The sequence below is a fragment of the Heterocephalus glaber genome, unplaced genomic scaffold, assembly GCF_053883595.1.
Source record: "Heterocephalus glaber isolate CG9 unplaced genomic scaffold, H.glaber_assembly_v1.0 deba00001504, whole genome shotgun sequence".
In the NCBI taxonomy this organism is placed as follows: Eukaryota; Metazoa; Chordata; class Mammalia; order Rodentia; family Bathyergidae; genus Heterocephalus; species Heterocephalus glaber.
Window position 1 is genome coordinate 61,701,188 of NW_028258324.1, and position 27,422 is coordinate 61,728,609.

At 55.9% G+C, this 27,422-nt stretch overlaps 1 protein-coding gene across 2 annotated transcripts; it reads left to right on the forward strand.

Annotated features, from left to right (window-relative positions):
• Positions 1 to 4,736: 4,736 nt before the first annotated feature.
• Positions 4,737 to 14,670, forward strand: Cpn2 (carboxypeptidase N subunit 2). Of its 2 annotated transcripts, none has more exons than XR_015441011.1 (2): positions 4,737 to 5,128; positions 6,947 to 7,558. XR_015441011.1 is itself a non-coding variant. In XM_004834758.3 (2 exons), the coding sequence occupies exon 2, from the start codon at positions 11,056 to 11,058 to the stop codon at positions 12,682 to 12,684; it is 1,629 nt and encodes a 542-aa protein (XP_004834815.1). In that variant the 5' UTR covers positions 4,737 to 5,128; the 3' UTR covers positions 12,685 to 14,670. The 2 variants fall into 2 exon arrangements, 1 of the variants encoding a protein (XP_004834815.1); XM_004834758.3 differs by lacking the exon at positions 6,947 to 7,558 and adding an exon at positions 11,056 to 14,670.
• Positions 14,671 to 27,422: the final 12,752 nt, after the last annotated feature.

The following is a 27,422-nucleotide window of genomic DNA, read 5'->3' on the forward strand; positions in this document are numbered from 1 at the left end:
GATTTTACCAGAGCGCTGTCCTCTCAGTGCAGTGCTGTCCTCTTAGCAGGGACTGGGCTTCGTCACTGACCCCCAAGCCAGCCCCTCCGAGAGTCCAGCAGCCCGGGATGCAGGAGAAGCTGTGGGTACAGACAGGACCGAGGCTCTGGCCCAGACAGGTGAGCATGTTAACCCCCAAGACCCCCAAGATCGTATCCGCCCAGGCCAGCACGCTCAGCAGCCCTGAGCACAGAAGCCCACACCCCCTCCTGCCAATGAGCCACCACTGATTGGAGGGCTCTGGCCTGCCTTTTATGGGCACAATGCGCCCGTATCTGTTTGCAATTTTCACCTCCATTTGGGGGAAGTGAAATAGCTCACAGATGAGATCTTCTCCCTGAATGTCCATATCTAATGGGAAGCATGAGCCCTGCTAAAGCCATGGCGAGGTCTCCACGGGCATGAGTCAGCCGGCAGCGAAACCTCAATGTTTCCACAGACAGCAGACAGGAGTGCACTCGGGCAGGGCCATGGGAGCTGCCCCCCGGCCCCAGGTCTGGGATGTGCCGTGGGGTCCAGGGCTTCCTCCTTGAGTTAGAGTCACATGGATACTGCCCTGTCTGCTACAAACGTGTTCATACATGTTAAAGACATGTTGTGCTGCCTGGGCACTGTGGCTCATGCCTGTAGTCCCAGGAGATTGAGGCAGGAGGATCCCAAATTTGAGGGCAGCCTGGGCCACTTAATGAGGCCCTGCCCGGGGAAGTGGCTCCGTGGTAGTGTGCTTTCGTAGTGGGTGTGAGTCCTTGGATTCAGTCTCTAGTTCTGGAAAACAAAATTACACTCAAAGCAGTATGTGTCTTTCTCTGTAGTTCAGGAGTAAAAGCAGTGGTGTCAGAGAATTGCAGGTTTCTGCCACCCACGAACACTTCAGCTACCACAGGGATTTGGAAACCCATCCCCCTGTCCTGGTAGGCTTTTTATTTTCCTTTGGTATGGGGTCTTGAACCCAGGACCTTTGAACTGAGCTACATCCAGCCCTTAATTCTGAGACAGGGTCTTCTAAGTTGCTAAACTGCCCAAGCTGGGCTTGGATTTGGGTTCCTCCCACCTCAGCCTCCCAGAGTGCTGGGATTACAGGCACGCTCCACTACACCTGGCTCTCTAGTGGGCTTTTATTAGTATTAGGTCCCTCTGTTCTACAAGACAAGGAAGAACTCCCCCTGCTGCAGGATGACCTGGCCTCCTGTCTTGCACTCTGACCCTGAAGGTCCAGGTAGGAATGTCTGTTTATAAGGACCAGTGCTCTTGGCCGTTTATCCCTTTCTGGGACTCTGGTGTCCATCAAAAGATATCATGGCCCCAAGGCACATCTGGGCCTGCAGGGTGTTTCCCAAACAGCTGTAGCAACTGGAGGTCATGTGCCACAGCTGCCAGGGCCCAAAGGAAGTGAGCCCGGAGCTCAGGGTGGACACTGCGGTGTGGTCCTGGGCCTTGTCCCTCAGGACCAGCATGGCCAGGCGCTTCCTGTGACCTGGGCCCACATCTCACTGAACCCAGGCATGAGCAGTGCAGGGACCGAGGAGGTGGGGACCCTGGGATCCCTGCCGGTCTCGACAGAAAGTCCGAGTGTCTGTGCCTGGCATGACGCTGCAGTGCCTTCCTTGCTGGCCTGGAGGCTGGCCTGGGGACAGCTATCTCGCCCCAGCCAGGTGTGGGCAGGGACTTTTCTGGGAGCCTTCGGAGCTCACCTGTCCTTCCTGCCAGTGAGCGGCCAGACATGTCACTGGGCAGCCCTCCTCGGATGTGTGGTCTGGCCAGGGCATTGGGGACAAGCCAGGAGCCCCTTCCCTAAGGGGTGATGCGTGTGTTGTGCTCTTGGGGTTGGAATGAGCTGCTGCATGGTCCCCAGAGAGAGGAGTAGGGGACAGCATGGGGGGCCCTTTGCCCAGGGCCCAAGGGGGCTGCCAGGCCCCCTTGCTGATCACCAGCAGCTTCGTGTGGTGTGGAGCTGGGATCAAGGTTGGAGGAAAGGGGCTGAAAGACAGGCAGGACGACCAGCTTCTTGGTTTTGTTTTGCTTCTTGAGACAGAGTCTTGCTATGTAGTCCAGGCCGGCCTGGAGCTTGCCATGATCCTCCTGCCTCCTGAAGGTTGGGCCACTCCACCTGGCTGGGATCCCTCATTTTTTTTTTTTTTTTTGGTATCAGGGATCCAACTCAGGACCTTGTGCTTTCGAGGCAGGCCCGGCGCCACTGAGCTAAATCCCCAGCCCAGGGATCACTGATTTAAAAGTGCCATCAGAGCTCTTGCTGGTCTCTGCTTTGGACTCTCTGGACACCCGGATGTGAGAACCATTACCGACCGCCCTTGGGGTAAGGCCTGTGACAGCTAGCTTGCTGTTTTGCTCATTTAAAACTCTGCAGTGAGTTCATGTCTCCCTCCAACCTTTGCACAAGACCTCTGGGCCGTCTGGGGCCTTCGGAAGCGGGTGCTACCTTCTGGGGCCCCCACAGCCTCAGTTGCTGGGGACCCCACAGCCTCAGTTGCTGGGGCCTTGCTTGTCCTCAGGGGCCATAAGCTTTGTGAACCCAGGGAAGGATCTTGCTCCTCCATCCAGAAAGGGAAACCGGCCCTCTCCTGGACTCCCTGGGTGTGTGTCTGCAGTTTCTCCTCTGAGGATGTAGAGGCACAACTGAGTTCTTAGAACTCTTCATGGTCGGCCACACGATTCCCAACTCAGGAGACTGAGGCAGGAGAATCACAGTGAGCTCAAGGCCAACCTGAACTACAGAGTGAGAGAAACCCTGTCTCAAAAAACAAAGAAAGAAAAAGAAAGACAGAAAGAAATATAGAAAGAAAGTAGATTCAACCCATTTTAAAGATGAAGAAAGTGGGCTTGAAATGGGACATGAACTTCCTGTTACCTCATGAATTAGCAGCCGAGCTGGTATGCGGCCCTGGCTTCCGAAGTCCCAGGCTGGATCTGTCTTTGCACGAAGAAGGCACAGCTCACGCACACCTGTGCACATGCACACCCGTGCACACCCATGCTGCACTTGTGACCTGGGGCCAAGCCGTCGGCACCCTCTGGGTTCTCACTGGTGCTTGGCTCCAGGCTCCAGGCTCCAAGACCCTGTGAGGACCAAGGTGATCCCTGGAGCCTGGCATGGGGGTCCCCTCCTTCAGGCCTCCTTGTCTCAGGGCTGCCACTGAGGTCGGGAGGTGTCTTCCACTCCTGAACCCCACTGTCCTGCCGTTCTCACAGTCTATATGTCTGTCTGTCTATCTCTGTGTCTCTCTCTCTCTCTCTTCAGTACTGGGGATTGAACCCAGGGGCTCTGCACTGAGCTACATCCCTGGCCCTTTTCTATTTTTACTTTTTATATTTGACACAAGATCTTGTTAAGTTGCTCAGTTGCCCAGGTTGGGCTCCAACTCTCATGAGATCTTCCTGCCTCAGCCTTCTTGAGCACCAGGATTGCAAGCCTGGGCCACCCTGCTTGGGTTCCAAGACTTTTTATGCTCCTGCCAGTTGGACATCTGGCCCAGGAGGTTGGGTCAGGACAGGGGTCAGTAATGTTCTCCCTATTCCAGGGCTGTGCCCCTCCAACGATGAGGTGGGGCCTTGTTTGCCCCCCCCAACCACGGCATGGGCATCTGGGAGCATGGGTGATGGGGGAGGGGGTGTTTTTATCACTTCTGTTTTAAAAGCCCTGGGGTTCCTCATGCCCATCTCTCTGCACATGGGCAACACTCCTGGGGTCCTTCCAGTCCCACGCACCCGTGGTTTGATTTCACACACGTGCACGCGCACGCACAGGCGCACGCGCACGTGCACCCCTCCCCAGGCACCCTGCGGCACCCGTCCCACAGAAGGCACAGCAGGGACTTGCGGACGAAAAGCCCTTGTGCAAGGACCGCCAGTTCCCGAAGAGCCAGGATTCGAACACTGGCCGAACGTGAGTTTCTCTTGTGCTCTGCGACACGCTGAGGTCCTGGGGGTGAGGTCACTGTGAGAGCCGCTCAGAGAGCGACAGCCTGCCCTGGGTGTCACCAGGGAGGGGTCGGGCACTCTCCGCTCCGCACAGCTCTGCTGTCCTCCGCCCGGTGTGCACCCGGAACCTGCCTCGCGCTGAGCCACAGTGCCGTGCTGTAGTCCGCCAGCCCTCTGCCGGCGGATGCGGCCTGCCCACTTGCACAGCGCTCCTTCACAGTGGTAAACAGTGAGATAAATACTAATACAGTGCACTGATTAGAAGCCGGCAGACCGAGCGGGGGCGTGCTGCACACACTGTGATCCCAGCACTCGGGAGGCTGAGGCGGGAGGATCGCCACGAGTTCAAGGCCAGCCTGGGCTACACAGAGAGGCTCCGTCTCCCCCCATAAATAAATAAATAATTTTAAAAATGGAATGATATAGATTCCTGTCATTGGCAGCGACCTCAGTGTTTAGTCTTGGTCACCCCTGCATGTTGCACACCTTACAACATTTGCATACACACACACACACTCATCACACACTCATCCCTGCTGATTGGATACCTCCGGAGACAGGCGCATCCCTACCTCTCAAAACTACTGCTTGTTCCTGGGTAGTCGTTAGTGAAAGTGTCCCACTTTATATTGGGACAAATTAATTTACTGTAACCGCCCCCGCCACGGGAATTCAGAAAGGCTTTAGTGAAATTGTGAAATGAACCAATCAGCAGGCAGAGTACAGAGCCACACCCCCTTAGGGTTTCTTCCTGGGTTGGTCCGGGGCTGGGCAGATGCCTGGGGCTGCTGGTGGCTGAGGGGGGCCCCTAGGCCCACTCTGTTCACAAGTAGGGTGAGCGGGGACTCTCCCAGCACAGTGGGGGGCATTCTAGCCTCCCTCCAGGCCCCGATGGTGCCACGTGTGTGACCCTTTGTGGGATTCGGACCCCTCAGGCGTCTGTCCACCACGGGACCGGCTCAGGGTCATTTTGTAACCTTGTGCAGTGGCCTTGGTGACATTCTGGGAAAGCTCAGGCCACGTCAGGGGTGGAACCACTGCCTAGAACTTTGATCGGCGCTGGGGGTGGCTTCCGCTGGCTACAGGCTACACAGGACGCCCTTCTGCTCTCAGGAAGAGCTGGGTCGCCATCCCCACCACTGGGCCCCTCACGGTAGGACTCCTGGGTCTCTTCTGGGTCTGGGGGTGTACAGGCTGGGGGCGGGAGAAGGGGCTGTGGCCATTGCTGTTTCAGGGCGTCCCCAGGTGCAGAGCTGCAGTACCCAGGTCCCCTTCCCCGGGGGCAAAGCACTGGATGGGCTCAGTCCTCTTGGGTCTGGGGGGGCCAGAGGAAGGCTGGGGGGCTGGATAGGAAACCAGTTCCCTGAGAGCCAGGCAGGTGACGCAGTGACCAGGCCCTCGCCGAGTAGGACAAAGAGGGAGGCCTAAAGTTGGGGTCACAGGTAGCTGCCAACACACCCACTCAATTCGGCTCACCTGAGCCAGGTGCGGGGTACAGAGCTGGGGACCCAAGCGCTGCAGCTGGACCCAGGGCAGAAGGGCCCAAGCATCCAACACAGGGAGCAGGACTGTGGAGCCTCAGGGCGAGCAGGCCAGGAGGGCTCTGGGGAGGCGAGACTTGTGCTGGTGGGGCGGGATGAGAAAGGGCTAGATGGCCGCAGGGAGAGTCAGCCAGGGCACCCTGCGGTGTCAGCCAGGGCTTGGAGGGGCTGCGGTGGGAGAGGACAGCGCCCCAGCTCTGCTACTCCAATGCAGCAGCTGTTCTCTCCAGGGCACCAGCACCGCAGGTGCTGCCCCCACCGCTGGGGCTGGTGCAGGTGTATGTCGAGCCAGTGGGGGCCACCAGAGCCAAGAGCCACGCCTCACTCTTCCAGGTGGTGCTGGGCTCTGTGCCTCGTGACTCACAAGACCACCGTCTCCATTTTGGTAATAAAAGAGCTTTCCCCCTTATCACAAAAGTGATAATGTTTCTCACCTTTTGAAAATGTGGAGTGTACATTTTGAGCAAAAACTCCCACCAAATTAAAATCACCCATAAATCTCTTTTTCAAAGATAGTTGTAGGGAACAGGGGAAGGGGACGTTACCAGAACCTCTGCAGTAAGTCCTAGTCTCCTGTGAGCCACGGCAGCACACGGTGAATTACAGGAAAGGTAGAAAAATGAGACTGAGAAGAAGCTGAGCTTTGGGTCTGATCAGTGCTGCTCTGGGCAGCAAAGACAAAGACTCCCCTAGCTTCTAGCACCTTTTATTCAGTACATGGGGAAACAGATGTAACAAGTGGAATGCAGAGTTCAAGTACTTCACATTGGGATAAACAAGGTGTAAAAAGACTGGGGGACAGTGGAAATCTAAGAACAATGAGGAACTATGCAGATGAAGATTTGGTTCCTCTCTGGCATCGCTTGCTGGTGTGGTCTTGTCCTGGAGCATTACAGCATCCGAGGATCACTGAGGTCTCAGTTGTGACCTGAGGCCAAAATGGAATTATGTCTGGAATGTCATAGCTGGCCTGTAGGCAGGAGAACTAGGCCTACTCAAATGATTTTTCCCTGGAATTATGTAGCATTGCTCCCAACAGATAGTTACTGCAGATATTCTGTATATAATCTATTAAGGTTTCTATGCACATATATACCTTAAAAATGGAAATGAGGCATTATAGGTCTTTAAGATTTTTTAAAAGATATTGGAGCTGGGGATTTAGTTCAGTGGTTCCACTGCCTGCCTGGAAAGCACAAGGACCCGAGTTCGATCTCTGGTACCAAAAAAAAAGAAGATATTGCAAACATCTGGGCACTAGATACACAGCTATGATGTGTGATAGAAAAATATGGTGGAAAAAAGGAAAAATATGGTGGAATATTTATAAATTTTTAAGACATTTATTACAGTAAGACATGTTGTTATTTATCCCCTCTCCACCCTCCCTTTTGAGTGCACTGATCCCACCATCCTTGTACTTTCTGCAGCAGCTCTGGAGTCCTCTTTCCTGAAGGTCTTTAGCTGTGCTGTCCTGGCTGCCTTGATGTCCTGAATTGATCCAAAACATTGACCTTTCCTGGTCATCTTGACTTTGGGGCAGAGCCAGAAGTCCCAGGGTGCCAGATCCAGTGGATGAGGTGCATGAGGACACAGTGTCGTGTTTTTATGAGCTGCCTTTCTGCTGGATAGCACTAGCCAACGACATTCACCGTGTTTTGATCACATCTCAAGAAGAAACTCAAAAAAGAGGACTCGAGAACTGCTTCAGAAAGTGGCAAGAATGATTCCGTGAACGTGTTGAAAGCAAAGGGGAGGATTTTGAGAAGGACCTGTGGCAATGTGTCTTTTACTGTAATGAATTTTTAAGTTTAAACATTCACCACGTTTTGATCACACTTCATAATATATATGTATGTATGCTTTTTGAGAAAGGGTCCCACTATGTAGTTCCGGCTGGCCTTGAACTCACTATGTAGCCCAGGCTGGTCTCAAACTCCCATTGATCCTCCTGCCTCGGGAGCCCGAGTGCTGGGATTACAAGCGTGCACTACCACACCTGGCCCATATAATTTTTAAAGGCATCACAGATTTCCGCTTCATCCGTGTGTTTAATTCGCCTAACCCACCGCTCCCTGGGCTGTGTGGGTCGATTGTGCCGATGATGCCTGACGCTGTGGAGTGGGCCTTAGGACCCTGGTCATCACGACCACTCTGGGTTCGCAGAACAGGGGCGCAGGGCTGTCCACTCTGGGGACTCGTGGGCAGCATGGTGGGCGGGGCTGGAACCCCTGATGGATTTGCTGGGAGGAGAGGAAAGGTGACCCAGCCAGGCCCAGGTTGCAGAACCTGGCCGTGCAGGCGGGGCTGATGCCAACGCAGTGGGCTGAGCACAGCCGCTCAGGCCCGGGGAAGGAGTGGGGTTTGGCTTTGCCGTGGGTGACAGACAGCTGGGGCACTCCCAGACTGCACCATCCAGGAGCGATTTGAGAAGAGAGAGGAGTCCTTTTGCACCCAAACAACCAAGAGAAATAGACAAAATTCTAAAAACGCAGAAAGGACAGACTTCCCCGGCCTGCTGAGTGTGGAACATTTTTGTGGGCGTTTGCTGGTCCTGTTCCCAGGCGTGAACCAGCAGCTTGGGGCTGTGGTCTCGGGCTGCTGGCCTCCCTGGGTAGGGGAGCCCCCTTCCAGAGCTCCGGGGCATCGCCGTGAGCACAGGGGCAGGAAAGGCGCGGTTGACCACGTGTCCTGGCCCCCACGGAGCAGTGGGGGAGATGATCTCATTCGGTTTTCCACAGCAACCCCTGCGACTACATCAGAACAGACCTAGGGCAGGCTGAGCTTGAGAGAATCAGGGTCACCGGTAGGGCAGGGTCTCACCGTGTGCCAGGCTTGGGGTCTGCCAAGAAGGCCCTCACTTGATCCTTACAAGCCCCCAGGGAAGGCAGTGCTTTGAAGATGGGGAAAATGAAGCACAGAGAGGTTAAGCAGTTCCGTCAAGGCCACACAGCAAATGAGGGATGGAGGCAGGATGTGAGCCAGGCTGTCTGACTTCAAAGTGCCAACTCTTAGTCACTCTGGAGTGATGTAACACAGAGTCTCGGGCTGGGAGTAGATCATTTGTGCTGGGTGTGATGGTGGGCGCCTGTCATCCCAGCACTGGGGAGACTGGATCACTGTGAGTTCGAAGCCACCCTGGGCTACGTAGTGAGTTCAAGGCCAGTTTGAGCTGCATAGCAAGACCCTGCCTCAAAGAAAGAAAAAAGTGCATTATTTCCAAATGACAGTGGGTTAACCAGGCCCAGGCCAGTGGGAGAAATGACGTGGGGCCCAGGGCCCCTGGCTCTGGGTCATGGCCCCTCTGCTGTGGCCTGGTCTCCCAGCAGGAGATGCAGGGAGCACTGGGCTGTGGCTCCAGTCCTGCTGGACACCGAGTGGCCACGCTGTTTCCAGGAGGCGCCCAGGCTAGGAGCCTCCCCACCCCGGCCTCTGATCTCGTGCTCGGTCCCAATGGGGAACAAGGCTCCCGTCGCCCTTCCTGGGCCAGGGGCTTCTTTCGGACTCCGGGGTTTTGATGGAAGGAGCTGTAACAGGGCCACCTTCAGGCCCCCAGAGGGTGGGAGTGTGAAAGTCCTGGCTCCCCCTCCTGGCGTGGAGGTACGCAGGCGCCCGAGGGAGGTGTGCGTTCTCCCAAGAGAAGTTGCCCCTTCTTTACTGATTTACACGGAACACTCCTGGAAAAGCTGAAAGGATCTGGGTGTCTGAGTGGGCGGGTGCTCGGGGTCCTAGGTTTTATGGCGACCTTGGTGAAACGGAGACGTCCTAGAAGGGTCTCGAGATGGAGGAGGCCGCCGGCAGGGGGCAGCAGAGGGACGACCAGCGGCTGTGCTCTAATCTTGGTGAGGGAGCTAATCTGAGAAAAACGGATTATGCAGCAAGCAGCCTTTCTCCCCTTTTCATTTTTGACAAAGCCAAATGTATTCTACCTTGAAGATACAATGTTTTCCTATGTATTGTTCAAATAGCCTTTTCTCTAACAGTGGTGGCTGCAGCTTTTAATGTTGAAGTTAATATAGTTTACAAATGGCTCGCGCTCTGTCAGACGTTGCTCTGAGTGTCACTCGAGTCTGCTCTTTTTATCCTCACCGTTGCCCTAGTGTGGTAGGTGCTGGTATTGTCCCCATGTCACAGATGAGGAAGTTACGGTGCTGGTAGGCTAAATAACATGCCAGAGGTCTCGTGGCTGGAAAGTGGCAGACCGGGGATTTGAACTCTTGGAACCATGTAGATGAGTCAGGCGAGCATGATTGGAATGTGAAAGGAGCCTTGGAATGGGAGCCCACTGCTCCCAGAGTTTCCTGAAATCTGGCCCTTCAGTGACATTTCCAATCTTTATGTGCAGGTTACTGCTGATACATATAAAAAGGCCACTGAGCAGGCATGGTGGAGCACACCCATAACACTCTGGGAGGCTGAGGCAGGAGGATCACAAATTCAAGCCCAGCCTGGGCAACTTAGCAACTTAGGGAGACTCTGCCTCAAAATAAAATTAAAAAGGGTTGGGAATGCAGCTCAGTGAAAATGCTCTGGGTTCAGCCCCCAGTACTCCCCCCACACCAAATAAAAAGACCACCAAGGGGTAAACAAAATACACTTGTCAACTTTATCATCCATTTGTGGCCTGTGGATAAACACTAGCAGTTTTGAAAAAATGAATATTTAGTGCACAAGAATCTTGGTCTCCCTGGCCTCCTGGACATCCCCAAGTCTGGGACAGTTCTGCCTGAACTCTGAGAAGCCTCCCAGCTCCACCATGGAGGGGAAGGAGGAGGCAAGGGGACAGTGCCAAGCCCTGGCCCTGTGCTGTGTGACCTCGGCAGACGGCACAGAGCGCAGGGGGCAGGGCCCCTTGTAACAGGCCCTGAGTGTCATGATTTGGAGACTCAGGAAGAGTCACGGCTAAACATTTTCCACTCAAGGGTAATCTGCCCGTAGTTTACATATTATCGGGACAGTTCCCACACGTGCCATGGTCTCCTTTGTACCTGCCTTCCCTGTCTTTTTGCCTCCTTTCCATTTGTTGCTCCACCCTGGGAAGAACATAGAAGGCCCAAAAGACCTAGCTCTGGGTCCTGCCACAGCTACTAATTTGCACGGTGTCCATCCCCAGCTATTGTGTAAGGCTCCTGTAAGGTGACATGAAAACAGCTGCTAAAAATATAACCTGGGAACTTGGGCGCTGTGGCGCAGGCTGGTAATCCCAGCCCTCTAGGAGGCTGAGGCAGGAGGGTTGCAAGTCCGAGCCCAGTCTTGGCAACTTAGTGAGATCCTATCTCTGAAGAAATGAATGAATGAATGAATGAATGAATAAAAGGGCTGGGGGTGGAGCTCAGTGAAAAAGACCTGGGTTCAAACCCCAGTGTCACAGAAACAAAACGGCTCAGTGATGGAGCGCATGTGCAAGGCCTCCCCGCCCAGGCTGACCCCCACTCACGCTGACCCCGCCTTTGTCTTCAGGATCCTGGCCTTTGCTCTGCCCACTGGGCCGCACTGCTGAGGTACAGGCTTCTTCTCTGTTTTCTCTCCTCTGACCCAGATGATGCCCAATGGTGCCTGGCTGTGCTGGGCCTCCCTTCTGCTCCTGGTCAGGCCCACCCAGCCCTGCCCCTCGGGCTGTGACTGTTTCGTGCACAAGGTTTTCTGCTCCGATGAGAACCTGGCCGCCATCCCGCCAGACGTCCCCCCGGGTACCACAGACCTGGTCTTCGTGGAGACCTCGTTCCTCGAGGTGGGGCCCTGGGCCTTCAGCAGCAGCCCTAACCTCACCAAGCTGGTCTTCCTCAACACCCAGCTGTGGCGCTTCGAGCCTGACGCCCTCAGGGGGCTGCCCGGGCTGCGGGACCTGGAGGTCACCGGGAGCACCTTCACCCTCAGCGACCACACCTTCGCCAATCTGACCTCTCTGGGCCAGCTCACCCTGAGCTTTGATGCGCTGGACGCCCTGCCTGAGGACCTGTTCCTCGGCTTGGACGCCCTGGAGTCCCTCCAGCTGCAGGGCAACCAGCTCCAGACCCTGCCCTGGCGGATCTTCCGGCCCCTGCAGCATCTGAAGTCCCTCGACCTGGGCCAGAACCACCTCGCCTGGCTCCCAGAGGGGCTGCTCTACCCCCTCTCCAGCCTGCAGTCCCTGAGGCTCAGTGACAACCGGCTGTCCCAGGGCCTCCGTCCGGGCATCTTCGCCCACCTGGGCAGCCTGCAGGAGCTCTTCCTGGATGGCAACGCCATCCGAGAGCTGCCCCCGAGGCTGTTCTCGGGGCTCTTCCACCTGGAGAGGCTATGGCTGCAGCACAACGCCATCCACCACCTGCCCGCCACCATTTTCTCTGACCTGCGCAACCTAACAGCCCTGAGCCTGCAGGGCAACGCGCTGCAGACACTTCCCGCTGGCCTGTTCACCTGCACCCCGCACCTGCGCAGCCTGTCCCTGTCCCACAACCAGCTGGTGATGTTTGCGGATGGTGCCTTTGCCAACCTGTCCAGCCTAGAGTTCCTTGCGGCCTCACACAATGCCATTGCACAGCTCCCAGCCGGGCTCTTCCGGGATCTGCAGGCGCTGCTCCAGCTGCACCTGGGCAGCAACAACCTGACAGCCCTGCCCTCTGGGCTCTTCCACAACCTGTCCAGCCTTGAGCTGCTCAACCTCTCCCGGAACCAGCTGAGCACGCTGCCTGCTGGCCTCTTCAACACCAACTACAACCTCTTCAACCTCGCCCTGCACGGCAACCCATGGCACTGCGACTGCCACCTGGCCTGGCTCTCAGGGTGGCTGCGCCTCTGGAGCGACCAGTTGCTCCACACCCGCACCTACTGTGCTAGGCCTGCCCACCTGCGAGGCCAGGTGGTGCCCACCTTGAGGGAGGAGCAGCTGGTGTGCCCCGTGTCCGGGCACCCAGGGCCGGACCACAGACTGGCCGGGGTAGGCTGGGACGCAGTGGTGGCTGACAGGGCGGCCCGGAGCCGGTGTACCTACAGCAACACAGAGGGCACAGTGGTGCTGGCCTGTGACGAGGGCCAGTGCCGCTGGCTGAATGTCCAGCTGTCCCCCCGGCAGGGTGAGGGCTTCCTGGCGATGATGTTCAATGCCAGCCAGGGGTGGGACCTGAAGTCCAGCTGTGGCTCTGTGAGGGTCACCGTGTCCCTCAGGGCTCAGGCAGTGGGGCCCTAGGGGCACAGAGCCGGGAGCCTGGGCAGGTGGGGGCAGAGGAGCGGAGTCCTTGAAGCTCTGAGGGACGCGGCCGCATCTCCAGGGTGGGAGGTGGAGTCTGGTCCCCTCCCTTCTTCCCTCACCGGCCCCCTCTCAGAGTCTGAACACCCTTGAGAGCTGCTCTGAGGCCACAATACCCCCGCCATCCATCCCCCTCTCCAGGTCCCGGTCCACGGTCCCCCACCGGCACCCAGCCCAGCAGGATGGTCCCCACAATCCCAAACACCCCGGAGTCTCCATGCTTCTGACACCCAGTTCAAAAGCCAGGGTCTGTTCAGATTTCTTTGTTCTAATTGGATGCGGAGGATAAATGAGGACAATAGGGGCAGAGGGGGCTCGGAGCTGGGGTGTGGCCTGGATTCCTGTGGGGAATCCTGTCCACCATCCACCTCCTCCGCTGCATCCAGGAGAAACCAAGGCAAGCTGGTACCGTGGGAGGGCCAGCCCAGTCCGGGCCTTGGTGACCCGAAAGCCCCAAGGACGGTAGTGGCTGCGCCAGGTGGGCACTGAGATGGCGGCTCCCTGAGGAGGGAGAAGAGCCCCGGAGACACGGAAGCAGCAGCAGGGGTGGCCTGCTGTGGTCCTTGGCTTGCCCGATGTCCCTGGACACCCGCACCCCGTCTCCATGTGGGGCTCTGACGCCAGCGTCTGAGCCAAGCTCTGTCCCCACTCCTCCGCGGGCCCTGGCTGAGCACTTTCCTGGCCGCCCTCCCCTCATCCGGAAGGCTGGCTCCAGCTTCCATGGCGCCTTCTTCAGCCCTACTTGGTGCCCTGGACCACACCAAGGCGCAGGCTTCCTGGGTGGAGGGAGAGACGGCCCGAGGTACAGCGGCCGGCTGCAGCTCAGAGTGTGGGGAGACACAGAGAGAAGACACAAAGCAGGGGTCTCAGGGAGCCTGGCCTCCTGTGACAGGAGTCCTAGGGAACCGGCAGTCTGTCCCGGCCAGAGGCCAGGGCTGGGCTCAGCCGGGAGGGCACAGGCAACCTGGGCAGGAGGGCTGGAGATCTACACAGGCAGGGCAGGGCCAGGCTGCCCGGGCTGGGGGGCGGGGACAGGGCTGGGGCCTGGGCGCCAACTCTGGGGTTCAGGAAGGGCGCTCAGCCGTGTGTGCAAGGCGGGCATCCCCGCTGGTGCAGTTGTTCTGCAGGGTCTGTCGGGGCAAAAGACAGGCAGGACCTCTTCAGCCAAGAGGGTGGGACACTAAGGAGAAAGCCTAGCCACACACACAGGTGGGTGCAGAGCCCTGACCAGGAACCACAGAATTGCAGCAGAAACACAGATTGGTGCAAGCACTGTAGAAATTGGGGTGGAGATTCCTCAAAGAACCAACATGAGAAATTCCATTCCACCCAGCTATTCCCCTTCTAGGTGTCTTCCGGAAAGAGTTAAAGGCATCCTATTACAGTGATCCATGCACACCCATTTTTATAGCAGCACAATTCATAACAGCTAAATCTTGCAAATAGCCCGTATATCCATTAGCAGATGAGTGGCTAAAGAAAACGTCATATTTACACCCAATGGAGTACTACTCTTCCACGAAGAAGGATAAACAGGGTGGGGGATTTAGCTGAGTGGCACCGAGCCTGCCTTGCAAGCTCAAGGTCCTGAGTTCAATCCCCAGTACCAAAAAGAAGGATAAACTTGTGTCATTTGTAGGAAAATGGCTGCATCTTGAGACCCTAGGTTAAGTGAAATGAATCAGACACACAAGTTTAAATATGGTTTATTTTATATAAGAAACCCAAAGTATAAATAAGTGAATGAACAAAATAAAAAGCAGGCAATAGGAGACAGAGATAGATCTTTCGCAAAAGGGAAGGGGATCGAGAGATGAAGGGAGGGAAGGGGATGAGAAGGAACTTCGATGTGTTACACGCCTGCACCAACTCTTCACAAGGCATGTGGTCACTGCACTGCAAAAATAAAGCTGAGAAATGAAAGTAGCGGAGGCATCACCTGCATCTGTTGGTCCCAGGGAAACTCGGAGGCTGGGGACGTCGAGTGGGGCCTGGCCAGGGCTCCAGTGTCGCCCTCTGAGAACAGTCCCACAGCTCCGAGCCCAGGAGGCTGGCGAGGGAGCTGTGTGGGTGGGGTTGAGGGGCAGGAAGGGGGCCCCTGGGGAGCCTCAATTCTCCCCCCGTGGGTGAAGGGCATAATGAAGCAGTGACCAAGGGCAGCTTGAGGGGAACGGAGGGGCGAGGGCCTGAAGCTGACAGGAAGGGAAGTTCTCCTTCATCTCCCTGGGGGCATTTTACCAATGGGCTTCTGGAGGCCCAGTCTGATCCCAGTGTAAGGGGATGGGAAGAGGGGTGGTGGCTCACACCTGTGATCTTAGCACTCAGGAGGCTGAGGCAAGAGGATCTCTGTGAGTTCCAGGCCAACCTGGGCTACATTGTGAATTCAAGGCCAACCTGGGCTGCATAGCAAGACCCTGTCTCGAAAAACAACAACCAAACAACAAATTAAAAAATAATAATAATAAAGTGAGGGGAAGTCGTCAGCAGGTTGGCCAGAGCAGCAGATTCCCAAGTGCACTCAGTTCTGTTCCCAGAGTCACCTGGTGTGACAGTAATCGTGACCACATTTCCTGGGGCAAGGGACGTGACCTGGAGAGGCTGAAGAGGCCCCCACCGGGGAAGGGACCCCACCTCCCTGGCACTGGAGCTCTGGGAGTTTCAGTCCCTGCAGTGGCTGTCTGGGGTCAGATGTGGCCCACGCAGTCCCGTATCCACTGATAGGGACAAAGGGGCAGGGTGATGTGGCAGATGGTTCTCAATGACACTTTTGCTTGTTTGTTTTATTTTTATTTATTTATCTTTGGAACCAGGGATCGAACTGGGGACCTTGCACTTGTGAGGCAGGCGGCGGAACCACTGAGCTAAATCCCCAGCCCTGTTTGTTTCATTTTTTAAAATGGTCTCATTAAGTAGCTCAGGCTGGTCTTGCTCCCCAGTGCTGGGCTCCCAGGCGTGCACCACCATGCCCAGACACTCTCTGTTACACTTTTTTCCCACACACATAATTCTGGGTTAAATTAAAATATAATTTCTCCCAAGGGGAAGGAGCCCTGGGCAACAGCCAGCCTGGAGGACAGCACCTGCAGGACAGAAGTGGAGAGACTGTGAGCCGAGGAGGAGCCTGCAGGCTCAGGCATGGTCAGCTTCACTCCCTTTCCTGTCTCCACCCTTTTTTCCTCTTTTTCTTCTTCCAGGGAAAGTGCTATGGATCACTGGTCTGCAGGGACACCCCCCAGACCACACTGGGGTCCCCAACCGCAGCCGCAGTGCACCTCCCTCCAGGGCCCACAGTAATTTAGAGGTGTGTTTCTTCCATATGTGTAAGAACTCTGCCCAGACCCCTTAGAGCCCATCCAGTGACATCCTGGCTATTCAGGAGGCTGAGGCAGGAGGATCACCTGAGCCCAGGAGTTGCAGGCCACCCTGGGCAACATAGGGAGACCCCATTTTAAACAAAACAAAATGAAACAAACTAAAAAATCTCAGCAAAAACCAAACCCGGGTCCTGGGGCTCTATCTGGTAAGAAGCTGTTTAAACGACCTGTGAGGTAGAGGGGGGCCTGACACCAGCCTTTTTTTTTGCAGTGGTGGGGATTGAGCCCAGGGCCTCTCGAGTGCTACACCAACGCCAGACCACTGAGCGGCCTCCCTAGCCCCAGGTATCCACGGTGCTGAAACCCAACTATCAAGCTCCTCTAGTGATTTGCACACACAGCCCGGGTCCACAGCCCAGGGCCCGGTGTGCTCTCGGGTGCTGTCCTGTGGAGGTCTCCCGTGGTCATTTGCAGCTGGACCCGGGGACACAGGGCTCACATATCAGCTCTGTCCCCCCAACCGCTGCATGCTCTTTGACCCCAAGAACGCACCCGGGCTCAGGTCCTGCAGAGAAATGCGTCTGGCAGGCTCTGCTCCTTTCTTGTGGATGTTTTCAGCATCATCCCTTAGGGGTCTCTGGAGGGCTGGCATTTTTGCTGCTTGTTTTCTTGCAGTACAGGGTGGCTAAATCCTGCCTGCCAGCAGGACTCCCTTCCAGGACACCGTTCAGCAGTTCTCTGCTGCTTGTCAGCCCTGCACCTCCAGGCAGGTTACAGAGCTTTCTGTGCCTCAGTTTCCCGGCCAAATGGCTCATCACCTAATGGTGCCTGCCTCATACTGTTACTGGTGAAGATGAAAGTAGTGAGTTCGTGGCTGGGTGTGGTGGTGCATACCTGCAATCCCAGCACGTGGGAGGCTGAGGCAGGAGGATCTCTCTAAGTCTGAGGCCAGTCTGGGCTACATAGCAAGACCTTATCTCAACAAAACAAAACAAAACAAAACAAAACAAGAAAAAAAAAAACTTTCATGGAAAGTACCCAGGATGGAGGTACAGAATAAATTCCTCAAACTGTTATCTAATTTTATTTCAGGACAGGGTTTTGCTAAATTAAGTTGGGGTTGAACTTGTGATCCTCCTGCCTCAGCCTTCCAGGATCCTCATACCTGGCTGAGTATGCTGTTGTTTTCAGAAAGCTCGCTGTAAAGCAGTGTGCTGTTAGCCCACAGCGGCCTCCCACACCTGTTGTTTACAACCCTCACTGGCACCACGAGGCCACATGGAGTGACTGGCCTGTACCAAAGGTCACCTGGCCTGATGACGCTCTGACCCCTGCATTAAGCAACACTGGGTGGGGAAGAAGCTGGACAAACACTGGCTGATGGCTTCCCCAGAGCATGGTTCTGCCCACTGCGGGGTCCTCTCCTCATTCGCAGTTAATTTCAAGCCCGCGGCTGTGCAGAACCTGGTCTCAGGACGCCCCCTGGTGACCCGTTGGAAGAACGGCTGTTGCAGTGGTCCGGGGACACTCCAGGCGGTGGCTGGTGTCTGCTGGGACTGAGGAAGGGCAGGGTCGCCTGGGTGGTCAGCAGAAAGGTGGGCTTTGGGCAACTCCCCCGCGGGCGGGACGCCACCTCGAGGGGTTGGAAATGTGGGGCGTTCCAGATGGTCCCAGGGGTGTTGCATGTCCTGCACGATACTGGCAGGCCCTGTGCTTCCGGCGGCTCCCGAGAGCACCACCAGACGGCAGAGGAGTGCATGACATCGCTCCTGGAGTCACTCCTGGAGTTTGTCTATCCGGACGTGCAAAGCCCTGTGCGTACACCAGGGGTTCCGGGCTAGAAGTGGCTGCTTTGTGCCCCTTGGAATTCTGTCCGGAGTTGTTCAGCTGCCGTGGTGGCGCACACCTGTCATCCCAGCACTCGGGAGGCTGAGGCCCCTCGAGTTTGGGGCCAGCCTGGACTACATAGATCCTGTCTCAAAAAGCCAAAAGAAAAAAAAAGTATTATGATAAAAGACACATTGCCACCAGTTCCCCTCAAAACACCCCCAAGGACACTGCTGCCTATACCCTGGTCCTCCATCTGTCCTTGACCTTAAGGGAGTGTCTGCCTTTTGGGCCTTTGCTTCCAGTGTCTGAGGGAGGGGCATTGGTTCTGGGAGACCCTCTGTCCCCCTCCCTCCCTTCGGCAGGCTGTGGCCTCGGTGTGAGGGCTGATGGAGCGCAGGGCTTAGCGGTCATTTTGCCACCCCTTCCTTGTTACCTAGAGACGAGTGATGGAAATTCCCTCACACGGCCGAATTGTCTATCAGATGGCAGAGTGGAGTCCTGACCCAGGACAGGGCCCCGTAGAGTACATGGGGAGGATGTGGGGACATCACAGAGCAGGGGGTTACCATGGGACCTGTCCGTGCCCGGGAGGGACGCCGGGCCAAGAAAGTCAGGCTGTGCTGGGTGGGGCGGAAGCTGGAACGCAGGCTGTCGAGGCGGGAGAGGTGGGAGGCGAGTGCCCTGCCCTGCTGAGGTGGCCTGCTGTCGCTGATGGCCCCGCTGGGGCATCAGCCACCCCGGGGACACTGACCTGCTGCAGCACAGCCTGTGGCCCTCTGCCTGCTTGTCCCTCGGCTTGAGGGATGTCAGCCTCAGAGACAGGGACAGCCTCAGAGGTATAATAAGGAGGCTGAAAACTGGCTTGGGGATGTACATTGAAGTCTTCTGTTTGGCTTTGTGGCTTGTCTGTTTCATGGTGGGTGTGTATGTGTGTGTGTGTGCGCGCGCGCTCTTATGTAATGTGCCTGAGCTTCCGTTTCCTATGCTGGCCCAACACCATGGGTCAGGGGGCCAGATGGGTACTGGGTGCTAAGAGAGTGGGGTGTCCGGGTGACCCAGCCCCTCATGCACACAGCAGGACTCTGCCTGTATCCCCAGCAGCCCTGGGGACAGTAGCCAGGGGTGTCCTTGTTCAGCCGCTTCCCCTCCCAGTGACGAAGGCCCCTCTGTGCCTGCCTGGTCTGCTCCCAAGGAGGGTGTGGAGACCCAGTGTCACTGGCTAAACTGTGCTGGGAACTGCAGGGCGCCCCTGGGGGACCTCAGTGTGTACTGACTCTGAGCAGGAAGCCCCAAGCTACTAACCATACAGATGAATGGATTTTGGCACTGTAATCTCAGCCTTAAAAATGAATATCAAATGGGTTTAAAATGTGGGCAGATTTACTGAGCTGCAGCTTAACACTTTAAGCAAACTTTCTGTGGCATAAACCAGGACTAGGACTTTTTTTTTCGTGTACCGGGAATCGAACTCAGGATCTTGCGCTTGCCAGGCAGGCACGGTGTCACTAAGCTACATCCCGGACCCTAAGACTTTTCAATATTGCATTGATTACGATTAGTTTATATTCAGATGTCCCCCTAAGCCTCATGCGGTTATATGCAGGGATTTACAGCTGTTGGGAGACCGGGTTAGTCCTAGGAGGGGTCACTCTGGGTGTGGCCAGGAAGGGTTATCTCAGGCCCCAGCTCCTCCTTTGATCTCTCTACTTCCTGTCCACCATGGCATGAGCAGCTTCCCCTCCCTCAGGCCCCTGTGCCCTGCTGTCCTGCCTCGGAGCCAGCTGACTAGGGACTGAAGCCCACAAACTGTGAGTCAAAATAAGCCCTTCTTCCTTTAACTTGAGGGGGTTGGGTACTGTGGCTCAGTGACAAGGAAGTGTCTAAGACAGAGTTTAAACAAGGTCGAAATGGTTTCTTGGTCCTGTAAAAGTCTAAGTGAAGGTGCCAGGCTGACATTGCTTCCCGATATCAGAACCCCCCCATACTCATGCATTCAGTCATGGAGTCGGCCAGCAAGCATTGCTTCACACCAGCGAGGCCATGGTTACAGCACATGGCGGCGGGGAGCAGACAGGGTCCATGCTGTGTGTGTGCCCTTCACTTCCAGGTCCAAGGCCGCACCGTCCCTGTGTTCCAGGCCGCAGGAGGGAGGGAGGGATGAAGAGGAGGAAGGCAAGGGATGCACCCTGTGGCCTCTGGGAGCCTGGTGAGGAGGTGCACACCTGTAATCCCAGCACTCTGGGAGGCTGACGCAGGAGGATCACAGGTTCCAGCCCAGCCTGGGCAACTTAGTGACTTAGCGAGACTCCTGTCTCAAATAGAAGATAAAACAGAGCAGGGGACATAGCTGAGTGCGAAGGGCCTGGGTTCAAGCCCCAGTACTGCAGAAAGCAAAACAAACCAAACACCTGGGCTTCTCAGGCCTCACAGCACCCCTGAAAGCACCCCCTGCACGGAGTCCCTCAGTCTGCAGCACCAGCGCGGGCCCTGCTGCCTGCTGGGCTCCGGGCTGATCCGGGGATCACACTGAGTCAGACAGCATCATCGTCAGGGTCTCTCGCACCCCACCTCGAGAGTCCACAGACTGCGCCTCTGGACCCCCCTCCCTCGGGCCGCCCTGGATGAGCCTGCAGCCTCCTGCAGGGGCTTCCTGCTAGCCACTGCCTCAGTGGCCATCCTGATGGCACCCACAGCTGTCACCAGGCCTGCCATTCCCCAGCATGCACTTCCTCTGCTGCTTATCTCACACATCCCTTAGCTTGAGCTGCAGAGTCTACGGATTCTTCCTCCTGCAGGGTGGGCTGCGTGGATAACTGGGTGGGCTGCGTGGGCAGCTGGGAAGAAAACAAACCCCTGCCACGTTTTAATTCACAATTAAAAATGGATCACTTTCCCAGATCAATTATTCTTTGGGAGTAAACAGAAAGGAACTCGGAATGTTGTACCACGGCCCGGCAAGACCACCAGAGTGGATAAAGAGTGGCACTGTTTTTCTCACAGGGCCAGATGCCCCAGCCCCATGCTTCCAGGTTCCTCCAGCGTCACTCCCTACAGCGTCACTCCCTACATCCGCTTCCGCTGTCTGCCCCAGCCCGGGTCACCGGAAGAGGCCTCCGCCGGAAGAGGGCGCCCCTCCCGGTACCTGGGGCGGTCCAGATCGGGCCAGGCTGGGTTGCAGTCCTGCTCCACCACACCTTGGGTGTGGAAGCCGCAGCACTTCCAGGAAGCCAGCTTGGATTTTCCTGACTCTGCTGCATGGACACTGCCATCTCTGTGGAGTTGTGATATCGATTTCATCCTGGTGATTGGCGTGTTTGTGTCTGCCTGGCCTCTGCACTCTGGCCACAACAGGTCTAGTACTGGTCTCTGTGTGCAGAAGATTAAGACGGGGCCACAGGGCGAGGGACGCTCCCAACACAGTGACACCATCCTCACTGTACACAGAACCAATCAGAAACCTACTATTTTCAACCCTGTATTTGAATCTGGTGCTTCAAGGGACCAATCAGAAGACGCCTCCAAACGCGTGGGTTGCTGCTTATACCCAACTGGGGACACTGGCGGCCTCCTGCTGTCTTCTCCGTGGTGGCAGTTTTCCCTCAGGTCTTCCTGCCACCCCTTCTTTCCCAGGCAGGCAGGACAGAGCTCCCCGCACCCCGAGCCGTGGCTGCCTGACTGGTGCATGGAGACCGGAAGGCGTGGAGCCACCTACCAGGGGTGCAGAGGGGATTGGGCGAATAACGCAGATCCAAAGTGTCCAGGACCGTGGGGGAAGTTCCTTCCAACTCCGGGCCTCGGTTTCTCCACCTGTCACGCCAGAGAACCGGACGGGATAATGTGGACCCTGAGGAGCAGTGGAGGAGATGGGATGGGTCGTGCTAGGCCAGGCCGCACACGGCTTGGAAGAAGGATGTGGGACCTAACGGTGGGTGTCTGGAGTAGCCTTCTGAGCCACCGTCCAGATGAAAGATGTGAGGGGAAGAGGATCTGGCCCCGCCCACAGGCCCCGCCTTGACACGCGCTGGCCCCGCCCCTGCCAGCCCAGCCCCGCAGCTGATTAGAACTGCCCTGGAGGTCAGCCCAGTTCGCTAGCAGGCCTGCTCCTGTCCTCCTCCAGGCAGGCCTCCAGGGTCACCCTGGCTCACTCTGTACCCACAAAGCCCCAGTTCCCTTCTGGATATTCCCTGAGGGTCCCAAGAGATCCCCCAGGGCAGGGCCTCTGCAGCTGCAGGAAGGCACCCCCTTCCTCTGTCTTTCTGCGTTTCTCTCCTCGCCTCTTTCCAGCTGTCCTCCCCTCACTTCCTTCCCCACTTCCTGCTCGTCCCTTTCCTCCCTTAGCTGGTATTTTCTTCTCAGGTGTCTTCAAGTACAAAGGTGGGAGAGAGGGTGTCAGGGCGTGCCTCAGTTTACCGTGACAGTGCAGTGCATTTGCTGGGTATTGATGGAACTCTGGGTCACTTCCCCAGGCCCCTGAAGACACCCCTCTTCTCGGCAGGGCGCCGGGGCTCCCTCCATCACAGATGCACCGCGTCACACTTCCACCCTCCCCGTCTGCTTGGTTCTGGGCCTCTGGACTGAGGCTGCGCTTGGAGAGAGGCCATGTGGGTTGAAGCGGCCTGGCTGGCAGCCACAGCTCCTAATTCGGAGAGTGAGAGGTGGAAATGCAGCAATTCGGGGAGAAGAGACTGCTTCCTGCCTGGTGCCCACCTCTCTCCCCAGTTCAGCCCTGCTGGTTTCCCCCTGTCACCCTGGTCCCCCAGCCTGGTCCGTGGGCAGGTGGGCATTCTTTGCAGCCTGGAAGGGGCTGATCAGATGGGGGCAGACAGTCACACTGGACAGATGGCAGGGAGCCAGGCCACCTAGGAAGGGGCAGGGACTCGCCCCAGGTCACACACCTGGAAGTGGAAGCTCCTGCTAGGGCCGGCGTGATGCCTCTGTGTGTGGCTCCAGTGGGCAGGGAACAGAGAGAGGGTTCAGCCTGAAGAGCCCAGTCTCTCCTGCAACCCAAGAGCAGCCCTCCTGACCTGCAGATGTCCATGTGGTGCCCAGCAGACCTGGATAGACTGGCCCGGGTCCCAGAGGGGACAGAGGCGTGGCCTGTCAGAGTGGACCCCGCTCCTCCCAAGGTGGGCTCTGATATCAAGGCCCAGGCCTTGAGAGGGCCTTGCATGGGGCTGGGCTCTGGCCAAGGAGACTGAGGTGACCACACGTGATGGGAGGCAGGAGTCCCACAGGTAACTGCACTCTCAGGAGATGTCAGCTCTCGTGGGTAAGTCAGAGTGGACGCAGGGAGGGGCTGACTCAGGGCACGGGGAGTGAGCGGCACAACTGGAGCCTGGACACACGCTCTGCACAAGGGCCGTGTGTCCCTGCGGTTGTCCTTTTCCTGTGGACAGACGCCCGGATGCCGCTGTTCGGAACATTCCAGCTGATGTTGCTTCAGGCAGGGCTGACGACTCTGGAATTTGCTCCCTGGGCTCCAGGCTGGGTGTGTGAGGAGGAAAGCTCACCTCTGGGTGTGCATGTCTGACAGAGCTGCCTCAGATCCAAACTGCAGTCCTCAAGCCTCTGCCTGAGGCCTTTTTTGTTCTACTTTGTTTTTGTGAGACAGAGTCTCCTTGTGTAGTTCAGGCTGGCCTCGAGCTCACTGTGTAGACCAGGGTGGCCTCAAACTCATGGTGATGCTTCTGCCTCAGCCTCCCGAGTGCTGGGATTCCAGGCATCATGCCCGGCTCGGCCTGACATCTTGAATGCTGCTGCTGGGGACAGTGAGGGTGCTGGTGGCAGCCAGTGGTTCATCATCTGTTGCTCAGAAATGACTTGTTCTTTTCTGCTGGCAGGAAGGATGGAGGGAGGGGAAGGGGAACGGTGGGGGTGGCCCCAGAGATGCCTTACGACTGCCCTGACAGGTGAGCAGCAGTAACACCACCTCAGGAGACAGGGACCAAGCTCGCTCCCACCCAGAGGCCTCAAAGTCACTTTCTGGCAGGAGGCCATTGTGTGCAGACTTCCACCCGAAGCCAGGCAGGAGGAGAGAAGCAGCACTGTGCATCCTGCTCTGGGCCCATGGATCTGTGGCCTCCTTCACAGGTGAGAGAACCCACGCTCGGGATGCTAATATTGACTAAGGTCACAGAATGCGGGTGCAGAGCTGGGACCCAAACTCCCATTCAGCCAGGGCCAAATTTCGTGTTTTCCCTGGGCCAGGGTTTCTGACCTGGGCACTTTACCGTCAGCCACTGGAATTGCCTCTGGGCTGTTGTGATTTTAATTTTATTTATTTATTAGTGGTATTGAACCCAGGGCCTTTGCACAGAACTACATTCCCAGTCCTATTTTTTTTATTTGAGACCCACTAATTTGCTGAGATGGGCTCCTCCTGCCTCAGCCTCCCAGAGTGCTAGGGCTACAGACATGTACCACCATGCCTGGCTCTGCATGGTTGTTTTAAACAGGTGGTTGCTGACCCAGGCACTGTTGTAGGCTCATGGGAGTCAGCAATGAACAAGGCAGGCCCTGCCCCTGTGGACTTCCTGTGAGGCTGGGGGGGGACCAAGAACAAGCGTAAATGTAAGTGGATTACACGGGTAGTAGAAGGTGACAGAGCTTATGGGGAAAGGAACACAACATAAGGGAAGTGAGCAGGAAGTGTATGGGGTGCGACTGTGAAGACAGCCCTCAGATAGGAGCTTCCTCAGGAGGTGACAAGTGAGCCAAGACTCGGAGGAGCGCATTTGGCTATGAGAACTGTGCTTCCTGAGTCCACTGCAGTTGCTCTTTCAGAGCCTGGAGGGTGGGCCCGGGACAGGTTTTCCCAGGTCACTTATACACGCCCATGTTTGGAAATCGCCAGAGGCTCTTCTCCATGCAAAAGACTTTCCCTTCCCAGGTGAGGAAGAATTTGCTTGAATCTCAGTAGAGTTGCAGCTTGTACCCTCTGCACGCCTGCTTCCTAGCAGGCTGAGGCAGGAGGATCACAAGTTCCACCCCAGCCTGGGCAACTCAGCGAGATCCTGTCTCAAAAATAAAAAGTAAGGGCCGGGGATTTAGCTCAGTGGTTCCACTGCCTGCATTGCAAGTGCAAGGTCCTGAGTTTGATCTCCAGTACCAAAAAATAAAAATAAAAAAAATGAATTCAGAGTCACTGGAATCGAGTCCTGATGGTGATCCCTGTGATGTGGTAACTGGATAGAACATAGCAAGTCAAGCTTACAAAGCGCTCCTGTGGCTATGACAGACTGGAAAGCTCTGTGTCGGCTTGGGGCAGGAGGTGATGTCCAGTCCAGTGCAAACAGGTTATCGAAGCAACGCTTTGGCATCATGGGGAGGCGTGGCTTACTAGACTTGGCTTCCAGATCAGCCCCTGCGACAGGCCTGGGCCCATCACTTGCTTTGAGGAGTTTCTGCTTCCAAGTTTGGAAAATGGAGCTGCTGAACTTCCGCCACTTAGCACAGCACCGTCTCTACCCCAGCCAGTCGGTGCATCTGTCCGTCCATCCGTCCAGGCATCTGCCGATCATCTGGGTGTCTGACATGCTCTAGATTCAGACCCACGGAATTCCAGTCCCGTGAAGTAATTTGGAACATGCCTAGGACTGACGGTAAAGCAACCTGACCTGGGAAAATAATGAACGAAAACCGCATGGGGAGTAATTAACTGGGACCTCGAAGCCTTTAATCTTGGAAGCTCTGCCCTGGGAGGCCCCCGAGGTGGGCTGGTGTCGCTTGCCGTCTGGGGGAGCCAGACAAGTGCCTGTAACCGCAATTGCAGTGGAAGCCACCCCAATCGGTGGCAGGCAGCCCTGCCCCGTGGCCCAGCCCTGTTAACTGCTGGCATCCCACTTGCTGGATGGAGCCCAAACACCCCGCACCGTTTAAAGTGCTTATTGGAAAAGCAGATTTGGTCTTGGCCGCAGCTCTGAGCAGTTCCTTGTGTGGGGCGCTCCCCAGGGCTGTGATTGAACCCAAGAAAGCACTGCCTACTTTCGGCGTTCTTGCTTTCATCTTCACATCACATTTGAAAATTTATATTTAAAGAAAGTCAGGGAAAGGGGCCAAGAGGACTCACGTGGCCTGTGGTGCCAGAACACCCAACACAGCCACGCAGAGGAGGCTGTGGGGGATTAGAGGGGAATTAGAACCAGTCAGGAGGAGCCGGCAGGCGGCCTGACCCCCTAGGGCCCCAGTGGCCTGGCCGTGGTGCCATCAGGCTTTACAGAGCACGAGGTCTGAGATTTGGATCGGATGCCAGCCAGTCCAGTGGGGGAGAGTTTTCCAAAAGCCCTGGAGGAGAGGTGCCCAGCCCAGCATCTGGCCAGTCGGGCCAATAGGAAGTGGACTCTGACCTGCTTCCGGAAGCTTTATTGACCCTGGTGACCGTGAGTGGGAGAGAACGGTTGCAGGAAAGAGCCCAGCCTGGGGCCCTTTGCCTGTCTCTACCGCTCCTCCAGCAGGATTCTGAGAACAGTGGGTGGTGTTTGCCAGCAGGCTCCCTCTTGCAAAAGGCTATGAGCACCACACAACTTTCCCTGCAGCTCCTTCTAAGATCCCTTCTAGGGCTGGTAAGGCTAAAACATCTAGGTTTAATGTTTTTGCTTTTGAGTGCAGAGATCAAACCCAGGACCTCATGCATGCTAGCCAAGTGCTATACCCCCAAGCCACAGAGCTACAGATATCCCAGCCCTTAAAACATCAGGTGTGAGCCGGGTATGCTGGCACGTGCCTGCCATCCTTGGGAAGCCAGGGCAGGAGGATCACTATGATTTTAAGACCAGCCTGGGCCACAGGGTGAGAACCTGACTCAAAAAACAAACAAAAAATCAAGTGTTATGGAAGAGTGAAAAGAAATAGCATTCTGGAGAAGGAAAAAGGTTCCAGTACAGAGCATACCCAAAGTCCTAGTTTCTGGGTCCAGCTGTGATATTTTCATCTTTTCCAGAAATTTTTGTGTATAGGAAATCATCAAACTTTCTTTAGTTGGTTTCTTCTTTGAGCATAGTATCCTGTACTTATTCCTGTTATATCTTATGTTTATCAATACCTTATGTTTTAAAAAAAATAATGAAAAAGAAAATGCATGGTTTACAACAACAACAATAACAAAAAAATATACTGACCAGGATTATTCAAACAATCCTCCTGCTTTCAGAATTACAGGAAGAGGGAAGTAAATATACAACACTTAAAATGATTATATTTAACTTTGAGGTCCTAGTTGCTAAGAAAAAGAAGAGTGGGTGGGGAGAATAATATATTGGTTCCTTGGGAGAGAGAAAGCTTATTTTTGTTTTTGAGGCTACAAAAAACTTCTGAGGGGCTTCTGTGAGGAATAGGCTAGGCCAGTGCGTTGGCCAGGGTTTATGCAAAGCACAAAGGTAGTTTGTGCGTGGATATTTTGGTGATGAACCATAGTGGTTTTCTGAACCACAGTGACTAGTCTGGGGGTGGGTAGAACAGAACGTAGGACACCCCGAGAGGACTGGCCACATCACCTGGCCTGTACCTGGTGCACCCCCACTTGAAGGCTCCCTGAGT